Source organism: Hipposideros armiger, unplaced genomic scaffold (assembly GCF_001890085.2).
Source record: "Hipposideros armiger isolate ML-2016 unplaced genomic scaffold, ASM189008v1 scaffold_8, whole genome shotgun sequence".
Classification (NCBI taxonomy): Eukaryota; Metazoa; Chordata; class Mammalia; order Chiroptera; family Hipposideridae; genus Hipposideros; species Hipposideros armiger.
In genome coordinates, this window is record NW_017731358.1 from 5,563,464 (window position 1) to 5,576,123 (window position 12,660).

The 12,660-nt window shown below is 42.1% G+C and overlaps 1 protein-coding gene across 1 annotated transcript in view; it reads left to right on the top strand.

Moving 5' to 3' along the window:
• ROPN1 (rhophilin associated tail protein 1) overlaps positions 1-10,987 on the top strand; it is a 34,884-nt gene extending 23,897 nt beyond the window's left edge. The window contains exons 2-6 of the mRNA XM_019651173.1: positions 690-817; positions 2,563-2,722; positions 3,983-4,144; positions 9,995-10,170; positions 10,783-10,987. Coding sequence (XP_019506718.1) covers positions 702-817; positions 2,563-2,722; positions 3,983-4,144; positions 9,995-10,170; positions 10,783-10,849 — 681 coding nt within the window. The 5' untranslated portion in view covers positions 690-701 and the 3' untranslated portion in view covers positions 10,850-10,987. The remainder of the gene's footprint in view (positions 1-689; positions 818-2,562; positions 2,723-3,982; positions 4,145-9,994; positions 10,171-10,782) is intronic.
• The last annotated feature ends 1,673 nt before the right edge of the window (positions 10,988-12,660 follow it).

Consider the following 12,660-nt stretch of genomic DNA (forward strand, 5'->3'; position numbering starts at 1 on the left):
CTAAAAGCAGACAAAATCTTTTAATCTGTTGTTTGTACACAGAGTTGTATACCATTTACAGATTTTCATATTTTGTTTCAAATTGTCCTGGAACTTTTTAAGTAAAGTGTATAAGTTTTCTCTTTTACAGCTAGAGTAGATAAGTATATTCAGATTTAAAGAGAGATGTTCATTAAATGGCGGTTTAATGATTTTAATTTGGAGATAACCTAATGTCAAATAATAGAGGATTCACAGAGTCAATTTTGCTACAACTCTTATTTGGCCAATAAGAGTTGTGTGACATGGAAGATGTTCATGATATGCTGTTGAATAAATAAGCTGTTTTGTATGACCCCCTTTTTATTTATATAGATATGTATTTACTTTGAAAAAATTCTGGAAGGAGACATCCAATATTTTGGTGTGACATCATTAGGGAATATTTTTGCTTCTTATTAATCTCTACTTTTTGATGAACAAGTATTGTGTGCATTTTTATGTAAAGGACAGATTATTTACAAAAGGGGCTTAGTAAACCGCTTTCTAAGCTCAGAGTTGTGTACCAATAGAATGCATCTGTCTTGTGAGTTAATGAATTCCCCAATATTGAGGGTGCAAACAGGCTGGGTACCCTTCCATCCAGGATTTCTGTCATTTTATGATTCAAAGATTCCCATTTTATTTATTTATTTTTCCCCTGCCAATAGGTAAACGCACCAATGCCTCAGACGGATAAGCAAATATGCATTCCCCCGGAGCTGCCAGAATTGCTGAAGCAATTTGCCAAAGCCGCCATTCTGACCCAGCCGCCGGACCTCGTCCAGTGGGCTGCCGAGTACGCATTCTGTTCTTACCTCCAGCCCCTGGTTCCCATTGAAGGTGGAGGTGGGGATGGAGGAGGGAAGGTCTTGGAAAACTGTGAGGAGGTTGTCATGGCTGCAGCCTGGGAGTCCTGACTGATTAGCATAATTTTTGTGATGTTCAGCTCTCACATGGCTTTGGTGCTTTAAAATCCACACACAAATCCATCAAACAGGGCAAGGATGAGACACCCTCTCTTAAGCGAACTAGACTGAGCAATAGGACACCAGGGCAATAGGCGAAGTGTCTTGGGCGAATCAGCAAGAGTTAGATTACCACATCACACTAGCACACGCACACTCCACCTTGTCCCAGTGAAAAGAAGGGTTCAGAATCCTGGAACTTAGCCAGCCTTTCCCGGGTGTAAACCAGGGCCTCGTCTTCCAGCCTCACCACTAGGTGGCAGCAGTGCACCTAGGGGAGCGCGGCCGGGAGCCCGCGGGATGGATTGGGACCAGGCCAAGCTGGTTCACTCCTTTCCTGAGAAACCTTCTTTCACTGCTAAAACTCGTTCTTTCCCTAACCAGAGACATTTTGTATCTTTGTCTTTGGGAAAATTCTCTTTCGTGTTTCTTTGAACTGACTTGTTCCCTCGACGTAGATGTCCACATTACATTCTGCAGAAAGGAGGCAAAATAGTGGTGAAGGCAGGAGGAGCACCTGGCCTGGCTGAAAACAGTGTGCTTCAAACACACGTGCCCTCTGTCCGCAGAGACCCCCAGAAGCTGCTCGGCTGGAAGGCGCTTACACAACAATAGCTGCTGGCAGGGATTGCAACAGCTGTATACAAACCGCCTCTCGGTTTTGCGATTGCTTCTTAGACAAAGTGCCTGTTTCAAACTGGGGCTTTGGCAGGAATTAGGAGCTTACCAGACCATTTTCAAGCTATTTTTACTGTTTGATCACCTCCTTATTAGTGTTTTCAGTGGGAAATGGGAGTAACAGGCTGTTAATGGAGCTGGTGGGTTGGGGAAAGGGAGCATGTCCTCAGCATGAGGGTGAGTAGGTGACTTGAGCAGGTGGTGGGAAGGTGTGGATGCCTGAGAAGGCACACCATGGAATCGAAGAGGGGCCTTCCAGAGGCTCCCAGACAGGGCGCTCCGGCTCCTGGGTTGGGCCACGACAAAACTTTTACAAATGGAAGGAAAATAAACCAGTGGTGCTCATAAAAAAGAAACATAAATGGGGTTGCTTTGCTAGTTATGAGACCTGTTTAGTTTTCCATTCTAAATTTTATATATTACCTCTAAGATTGAACTGCAACGTCAGAAGACTAATTTCTTCTGGCGTTTCAGACAGACTGTGTTTTATACTATACAATAGTTTAAAACCCCATTTTATTGTTCTTGGGCTACTGTTTTATAGCAAGAAAAATGACATTTCTGGGTATTGTCCCTGACATTTATGTAAGAAAACACTCCACCGTTGTAGCCTGCTTGCTCCCACATCGCATCGTGTGCTATGAATTTTTTAGATATCCATGAAGAATCAGTTTGTAGTTCAACTACAGTGGAAAAGGAGAGCATGACCTAAGAGCATGCTCCATCTTTTCAAACATGAAAAGCTCTTAGTAGATGGTTTTATGTGACTTACAGACCTGCAGCATTTTAGAACATAAAACTCCACAAAGCATTTCCAGGACAAAAACTATATTTAATTCATCACGAGCAAGAATTTCGCTGCATATGTGCTGTCAATCAATACATTTTTTTCTTGTAGATATTTTGGAGCTTTGTCCCGCGGAGAGATTCCTCTGGTGAGAGAGCAGTCTGAGCCGGTGAGAGAGCAGTCTGAGCCGGTGAGAGAGCAGTCTGAGCGAGTTGCTTTGTCTAACTGGGCAGAGCTTACACCAGAGCTGTTGAAGATGCTGCATTCCAGGGTAAGGACCATACTGAGGCATCGAGCAGGAATGCAGGGACAATGTCTAGGCCGGGCAGGTACAGACAGAAGCCCACCACCACCCTGCCAAGTCAGCTGGCCACTCAGCCTCATCCTAAAGTTCAGTAAACCATGCACTGAAAGTAACTCTTGTCTTGGGGAAATGGGAATGATATTACAATGGGCAGTCAGCTGAGTTGTCAGTGGGGTCCTCCCAGAATTCCCTGAAGCTGGCAGAGTGTCCAGGGCTCTGCAATGCTAATTAATCACTTCTCTCCAGAAAGTGCAGGTCCTCATCCCTTGACAAGTGTCTCTTTTCCCCATCAAGACCATAAGATGAGGACAGTCTCAGCTTGGGAAGGGGCATATTGTAGTTCTTCAGTTATCCCAGGTGCAGACATAGCATAACTTTCAAGGGTAACCCTGGCTCTCTTTACAGCCATGTCTTCTTGGGAGCTGCCCAGTGAATGGATAAGGCAATATGGTTTAGCACCACTATACCCTGCCTTAGGATCCAGGACAGAGTGTTGTGGGGATGACTCAGGACTAACCAAGCCAACTGCCAGAGGCCTGGCATCTCACTAGAATCAGAGGGCCAGGAAAGGTATAGCTGTACTATACTGGGGCATCTGTATCCTTACCGCATGGTTGGCTAACAACTGGCCATTCGCTCCCTTCTCCTCTAAACCACCCACCACTTTGTGCAGTGGACATGGCGGAGTCTGAGGTACCAGGGACCAAGCAACCTGAGACATCCAGACCGTAGACCCCACATTATACCTGGGAAAGCATGAGGGGTTCATGTGAGGTCTAGTGCAAAGAGCTCAATGGAGTCTAGAGGCAATCGACGTAACATCTAGTTCTAGTCTCACCACTAATTTTGGTCTCAGACAGTCCTCTGCTCCTTGGTTTCAATTTTTGGCTTCCTTATCTGCCTTATAGGGACAACCCAGGAATAAAACAGCAAACGATAAAAGCATCAGGAAAAAAATTAAAATATAATATACATGTACATTTTCCCCATAATTCTGACATCTGAAGTTAAAATGATCAGATCATATCTCAGCATGTTCTTCATTGGCTGAATATGTCTCTACCCTTGCAAAGAGAGCTGCCAGTCAGAGTCCCCTTTTACCTCGAGACCCCCATTTCTTGCTGTGTGCTGGGAGAACACAGGGCCTTGCCTGGGCAGGTGCGTCTCAGGGCATGTTTTCACCCCGTCCCTCATTCTCCGTCTTGTGTTCTATCCCCTGTCCTGCAGGTTGGTGGCAGACTGATTATCCATGTCAATGAGCTGGCCCAGATGTGGAAGGTGCTGAATCTCCCGACAGATCTGCTTAACAGTGTGATGAATGTGGGCCGCTTCACAGAGGAGATTGAGTGGCTGAAGTTTTTAGTCCTTGCTTGCAGCTCTCTTGGTGTAGTAAGTTAGCTTTAATGCTTTGTGTCCTTAAGGGAAAAAAATCTCTCTCCGGGCATGGAAGTGTCATAGATACACACCATCAACCCTCCAGGGCTGAAGGTGAGCATGCCTCCTCTTTCTTCTCCTTCCCCTGTCTGAATTCTCGGCTCATCAGCCAGAAAAAGGACTTAGGAGGAAAGAGAGGGGAAACCTGTGATTAGGTTCTGGGGAGAAGTTGACTAAAATGTGACTTTTGGTTTATTTATGAATTTCAATCACGGCACTTAGATTTCTTTTTGTCACCACCTCACTCCCTCCATTCATATTTCTAGAGATAACCCAGACCCAGCTGTAGAATAAGATTTGCTTATACTGGGTTCCAGACACCTAGAAGATATACCAATAAGAGACTTTTTAAAAGAGGTGCAGCCTTATAGAAAACTGTTTGATGAGCATAACTGGATACAAAAATCAGAGATGAGAGAGCAGGAAAGGAGAGCTGAGGCTATTTCTAGATGTACAGTCATGACATCATCATGGATGCAGGATGCTCATACAAATTCATGCCTTTTTCAAATTTGACTTGGTTTACAATTGGAAAAGCCATTTTCCTGTTTTAAATTAAAAACCATGCAATATATATATATATATATATATATATATATATATATATATATATAAAAGCTTTAGGTATCATATGTGACTCACTCTTGTTAAACACCGTTACAATAGCTTAAATGAAAATTCATCAGAAACATGGTTTTTAAAAAGTCCCTGAAATACATACAAGTTTAAAAGTTAATGAGAAAATTATTGCCTCTGCCAAAACCAAATGGTGTGAGAAGGTAGTCTGAATCATTCAACATATCTAAACATGATCTTGTTCTTTCATCTCAAATATGCTTGAAATGCATATTTGACATTTTTGTTTCTGGGGAAAAGGCACTAGAAATATTGCAGTCCACCTTTTCCTGTGGGTTGCCCCTGCAATTTTCATCATAATCATTTCTTTAGAGAGGAGGAGAGAAGAGGCCATTTACGGTTTTGTGTTTTCATTGTCCTTTATGGCAATATTATATAACGAATAAATTACTCTCCTCCAAAGAGGAGAGAAAACTGCAGCAGGGGGAGGCGAGTTGCCAATCAGCGCCATCTTCTGTGGAAATAGCCCCAAGGATCGGGGAAAACCACAGAAGGGAAAATAAAAACCCGACATGTTTTATTAAAGTCTCATAAGGCCACAAGTTTATTCACACTACATCCAGAGATGTTCGGGGTGGGGAAAGTATTTTATCTTTAGTTCATTCTGATCTTCCCAATCTATCCCACCCACAAAGGGTGGAATAAGAAAATAAGTAGATTCTATTCAATCCAGGGCTTTTCATCTGATGCAATAAATGAAACAGCTTTAAGGTAAATTGTCCAGTCTCTCAAGTTTCTTCTCACCACTCCTCTCTTTAAGATGGCAGTTGAGTGTATAGGGAAAGAGGTGACTCTAGGACCTCACAACAGCCAAGTGAAGGGTTTCCTACATGCCTTGGTCCTCTCTAGCACCTCTGAACTGCATGAAGATAAATACTCATCATTATAGTTCCTAGTTGTTTGCAGCTTAAGTCCTTGGTCTCTCCTCTCTCACAGCACAATAGTTGCCACCAGCTCATCTGTGTTCTTCTGGTGCTTAGGGCCTCCTTAGTCTCTTCCAGGTAGCCTTCATCTGCTCCCTGGTTTCAACAGTCTACTTCACAGCCCCTCATCACCTTGTGAGATGCCTGCGTCCTCTCCTTGTCCAGATACCTCACAGTAACACACAGTGACTTTGGAAAGGCAAATTCTAACCCTCTTTCTGCTTAGCTCACTGTGCAGCTGCTAGGTTTATTTTGATAATGGCTCCCTCCCAAATTGGAGAGGAGAAACAATGAGGTGAATTGTCACTTTCTATGTCCCTGCTAACAGGAGGAGTTCGGATTAGATATTCCCTGGGGTTCTTTCATCGCTAACATTCAGTGATTCTAATCCCCCTTTTCTGCTTCCACTGAGACACCCTCAGGCCTGGTTCTGGATAACAGTGGGCCCCTCCAATTCTGAGAGGTCCTGAGGTGTCTGACTTTGCCTCTCATCATTTTTGTGTCAAAGAACACCTAGAGACGAAGCTAGCCTAAAGGTCTAGCTAGTCTGTAAATAAAGGGTGCTCTGTGAATCCGGGAACCAATACCGTTATACTCATTTGTTTCGTGTTGGACTATTGCTGGGAATTTAAATGTGGAGTGGTCCAGGTGTCACCACCTAGGGGAGGGTCTGCATTCTAGGTAATCCATATATCCTTAAAGGCAAGCCCAGAAATTCCCCCTTTCTTTGCCAAATCACCGATCAACCATGATCTCTGTGCCATTTAGAAAATCCAGTTCCCTCTTTATAGAAGAGTCTAACGGCAGGAATTTTAGGGAGCAGGTGCATTTACTCCAGTCTTGAGCTCTCTGAGTCCACACACATGATTCAGAAGGCTACAGCATGCAGGCCTGTATTCTTCTTTCGTTTCAACACTCCCTTCTAGAAGAGCCTGTTATTCCACTGAGACCAATTATATAAAAGAAGAGAATGGGTAATTGTGTTCATTGGGAGGAATGACGTTATTTTGTTAGCAATTAACTCACTTTCTGAGTCTTTTATCGCTAAATTTGAAAATGTGGCTCATAAGATGCTTAACGGCTATTTCTAAGAAGTAGATCCCTATCTGACAATAAAAATCTGTGCAACAGAATACAAATTTCTGCTTACTTTAGATTTATTTAAGTTTACCAAAAAGCTCCAGTCCAGAGAGTTCTTTATCCATTCATCCATTCACACAATGTGATATATAGATGATGTATTATAGAAATATACACTTGAAACCTATGTAATTTTACTAACCATTGTCACTCCAATATATTTAATAAAAAAAAATAAATCATTTAAAATATTCTAAAATCATATAAGGGCAATAGAATTTAAAGGTTTGTTGTTTGGATGATCAGTGAAAGGTGTTTGGCATAGAAAGCACCTATCTTAGCTTGTTAGGGCGGCCATAACAAGTACCACAAACTGGATGGCTTAAACAACAGAAATTTATTCTCTCACGGTTCTGGAGGCCGGAAATCTGAAATCAAGGTGTGTCTGAGGCCAGTCTCATTTGGCTTGTAAATGGCCATCATCCCCCCTTTCTTCACATGGTTGTCCCTGTGTGCCTGGCCTTTCGCGCTCACTGTCTCTCACTATCTCCTAATCGCCTCTTCTTTTTTTTTTTTTTTTAGCTGAGCCATCCTGCTACCTGTTGGCTGCTCAGCGGCTGCTCAGCTCGGGCTGGACTCGAACCGCTGTTGCTCAGAGCTCAAACTCTTGAGCAAGCTCTTAATCAACTGAGCCACTCGGCCAGCCCTCGCCTCTTCTTATAAGGACTCCAGACCTATTGGATTAAGACCCACTCTAATGACTTCATTTTAATTTAATTACCTCTTTAAATGCCCTATCTCCAAATTCAGTCACATTCAGTGTTCTGAGAAGACGAGAGCAGCCTGGAAGGGACTCAAGGAGGCCCTGAGCACCAGCAGGAACACAGATGACCCTTTAATGTAGTACTAGGAGTTGGAGCTTCAACATATGAACTTTGGGGGGACACAACTCAGCTCATAAGAGCACCCCAATTTGGATGAGAATGTAGGAAGAGGACAACAGAACAAAGGCAGTAGAGGAATAGGGTTTTTGTTTGTTTGTTTTTTAAGAGAATCAGAGAGGATGAGCTACGGATGGAAATTATGAAGTACAGTGCACATATGCTTGCAAATCTATCTAAAATCATTGGCATGCTAACCTCATATCACACGCACGTCCTCCCATTCTCACTGACAGCTTTTTACTCAGCTTCCTGTATGCCTGGCCTCTGAACTTCTTCCATGGAAGTGCCTGGCACACTGCCCCATACAATGCCTCACCATGACTTCCAGAATAGGACTCCCAAGGGCAGGAGACAGTGAATGAAAGTGGCTTGCTGCACACCTAATATTTATTTGCCATCTCGTTGTTTATCATTTAAATTTTCATGTATATTGAAGATTCTATTTCATAAAATCTAGACATTTCTAAATATAAAGAAACAACTTAAATATTAAATCAATTAAAATTAACAATTCATTAATCAATGCAAATAATGTCTAAATAACTTGCCATTGGGTAAAACTGTCACTCTGGGAAGATGGGCCAAGTTTAGTCAGCATCCTCATATTCCTCCTGACACACAGACTTACATTCCTGGGTAACACACACCACAGGTAAAGAAACACTGTCGAGGTATCCATGGCACTCAGGGAGAGAAAGGGAGCAGAACAGCAAACAGCAACTGCAAAGGAGGACAATGCTGGCTGGCGTTTGGGCAGTTATAGCAGCTGCTTGTTCATGCACCCAGTTGGCCATTCAGGACTAACTGTTTCCTGGTCCCTGGAGAGTATGTAAGGAGAGCCTACATATTATCTGTTTTAGTAAACCGCCAAGTTATACCGGGGGTGCCAAAAAATGTATTCAAGCGGACACTTTGGTCAACATTGCTCAAGCAGTAGTTCGCCATAATCAGAAGTGTCTGGATGTTGATGGTAACCACTTTGAGCACCTCTTGTAATTGCAGAAGTCAAATGTGACTTGTATTCATCGTTTGTTATCGGTATATATTGAGTATTAAATTTTAATAGTTTTTCTCTTTCTTAAAATGTGTATACATTTTTTTTGGCACCCTCTGTATATGCTGACCTATCTTTGCTAATTCAGAGCTCAACAATCCTTTCTTTGAATCATTTCTTTCCTTTATCCCATCATTTCACAACTGTTGTGAAATTTATTCTGAAGAAAGTTTTATTTAAAGACAAAAGTAAGGAGGGGCTGGCCGAGTGGCTCAGTTGGTTAAGAGCTCGCTCAAGAGTTTGAGCTCTGAGCAACAGCGGTTCGAGTCCAGCCCGAGCTGAGCAGCTGCTGAGCTGCCAACAGGTAGCAGGATGGCTCAGCTAAAAAAAAAAAAAAAAAAAAAAAGTAAGGAAAACCTCAGTTCTGAACATGATCCTTTAATGTTTAAGTTTCATTGTAAGGAGTGTTTGCTTCTGTAGCAACCTCTCCATGAAAACTTCTGCCAGTCATCATCTACTAATTTTTCCCAGCAACTACCAGGTTAGTGTTATGTCATACAAAGTACTAGGTGGTTCTAATTAGATGGATTCATATTTTTTAGAATAGCTGGTTTTATTGTGATGGTCAGTGTCACTTTTTCTGCATCTGGGACTCTTATCTTCCCAGGGACTGTACCCTTTTCCTACCCCCTCTCCCTCTTATGGCATTGCTCCAAGTATCTTGTTGGAGTGTATAAGCTCGTCTAAGCCCTCATCTCTTTGGAGATAATATTGGAGAACAACAATAATAATAAATCATTTTAACTTTATAGACTGCAAATCAAGTTCTCCTTTAGTGAAGTTATTCTGATGAAAGTAATAAGTGTCTTCGAGTATTCAGCAGTTTATAAACTTAATTCCTTGAGAGTAACCCTCTAACACAGAAAGGAAAGGAACATAAACGGAAAGACAGCAAGTATTGGGTCGTCGGGAAGGTCATGACGCATTTTTGCATTGAAAAACATAGAAAAATACGTCATGACTTTTCCGACGACCCAATAGATCAATGTTTTTTTGTTGACTTAAATGACATTTGGGTGTGAAAAATTCACACTCTCCAGAAAATTACATCATTCCCACTTCATTTTATGAGAGCAAAATTTTTGTTTTCTTTCTCGTATCTAAACTGACCTTAGGAATCTAGTCTGGAATACTGACTTTATCCTCACTCAATCTTATGCCTTTATAGACCATTTCCAAAAGTCTGAAGATAGTGTGTGAAGTGTTATCATCTGACCATGATGGTGGACCTCCCCGGATCCCTTTTAGTACCTTCCAGTTTCTCTACACATACATTGCTGGGGTGGATGGGGAGATCTCTGCATCACATGTCAGCCGAATGCTGACCTACATTGAACAGGAAGTGTAAGTAAACTTACCAACTGGAGGGGAAAGAATATGGGGACAATTAACCTAGCAGGCCAAGATATAGTGAGGTTACTATATTATAATGCTCTGGGAACAGAGGAATAATTGTGAAGAGCAGGAAATAAGAATCGAAAAGAGAAGGAAAGGGGAGGAATGATATGGGGCAGTGATTCTTAGAGTGCTACCAAGACAGACCAGTAGCACAGCATCACCTGGGAACGCCATAGAAATGCAAGTGCTCAGGCTACACCCTGAACCTACCCAATCAGAAACTGGGGGGCGGGGCCTAGGCATCTGTGTCTGAGCAAGCCCTCCAGGTGAATGGCTAATGGTTAGGTTTGATCAGTGGGGTAGGAGAGGAGAAGGCGGGGCAGGCAGGGTTATCACTTTGTGAGGGGTGTAAATGTCTAACTAGTACGTTGTTTTATATACCTGAAACTAATAAAAAGACAAAAATCACATTAAAAAAAACCACAAAAAAAGAATTTAGATAAAAAGGTGATAAGAGCAGGAGCCGCAGCAGAATTCATTTGGAGTGAGAGACTTAATATATTCCTTCTTAATTGTTAAATGAACTAACCCCAGATGCATATTTTTTTCCCCGAACAGAATTGGTCCTGATGGCTTAATCAAGGTGAGTGACTTTACCCAAAACCCCAGGGTTCGACTGGAGTAAAATCACGATTTTGGCAATTTTAGAAGAAGATACAGAGATGACTGCACTTCAGCATGACTGAACCCCGTACACCATCCAATGTCCATCCCCTTGTACAACTGGTACGCACTAATAAACAGCTAGGCAAACATATGAAATCAGAAATACGTGGAATTAAGACGTAAAATTATTGGAACAAAACTCATTAGCAGAAGATTGGTATTTTTCTCACATGGACACTGAGAAAAACTGGCTGAGGAAGCATGGGTAGAAAATGCATCTCAAGTCAAAATCAGACTGTCAGATTTTCAAAGGTGGAATGTTCACCAGATGCAGTTTTGATGTTTTGTGATTATTAGACATAACTTAGATAAGTATCTTTTACATTGTCAATCCACATTTTTACCAGTTTATTTCTCCATTTGTTGGTACAATGCTAGTCATTCATTCATTCATTCATTCACTCACTCACCAACATTTATGAGATGGGCTATAATGCCAAGGATAGGATTGACAGAAAAAATATAGGACACCTGGTTAATTTGAATCAAATAATTTGTTAGTTCTTCACCCCCCCCCCCCGCCCCCAACCCAGACAACCCTAGGAAGAAACTGCACTGATTTCTGGGCACATGCAAATAAATCATATCTGAATTCTGCCCTCAAGGAGCTCACAGTCTAACACTAAGATAGACATAAGCTGAAATCACTTTATAAGGGTTACTAATAAAGGGTACTAATAAAGTGATTCAGAGATCAGCATTTAAATGTCAATGTCAAGAGTCCCTGACACCATATACAGATACACTGGGACCCTCTTCGGAAAATCCCCTGCATGAACGTAAGACCTTCTGACAAGGTCACAGATTTTCCTTTCTCCCAGGAAGCAGTTGAGATTACCAGGCTGTGTGGTTATTGTTCTTAAGGTCAGGTTTGCCAAGGTTGATTGATCCCTTCTACCTGAAATACTATCCCCTCTTAAAAGTGTTTTTTTCTTTTTTTGTATAAAAATCACATTAGCTTGCTTTTTTGAGTTACATATGTCTCTTTACTGAATTGAGGAGAAATTTGTCTATTAGTGTCTAAGTAAGTAAGAGAAGATTGTGATGGGATGTCACCATAGGCCCTTGATTTTGACTTAGAGAGAAGCAATAAAAATAGCTGAAACAAATTCTGCCCCCCACGGTCATCCAGCCACACCTGCAGGGGCATGGCAACAACTAATCCTCCTGCTGTCTGACATCGTAGCCAAAGAAGCCTATCATTTATATCCACTCTAGATGCTTAGGCTGTGTGAAAAGGCTGAGGTACTGCAGAAACCTGGCACTGTAATCATGGGGATGAGAGAATGAGTGACATCTTTTAACCTGCCTCAGTCTCTCACTTTCTCCTTCACTGTGGTCAAAGAATTTAAATATGATCTTGCCTGGGAGTGAGGGGTGAAGGGGAGCAGAGGAAAGCCCCAATTGGAAAGACCCTAAGACAACAAATTAAGTTCATAAACATAATAAAAGAATTAGGTCCTTTGTACATTTGAGAAAACAGGTTGAAATTAGAAACTACACCCCTGTATCCCTGAGCACAATCACTCAAGAGAGGCTGTTGAAACCCCAGCCACCAAAGTGAATACTGGACACAGATATGAAATCGCTAAGAGTACTATAACCATCAGTTGATCCTAAGTACACTTGTCAATACTATTGATTGCGGCATTGTCAATTACTCGTCTTCTAAGCCATGCTTGATGTCCACGATTTTCCTCCTCTCCTGCTCTGGCTCACTGTGGCATTGCTTCTTCTAAGTCACTGACACTGCTAAGCCCCAGATGCTCA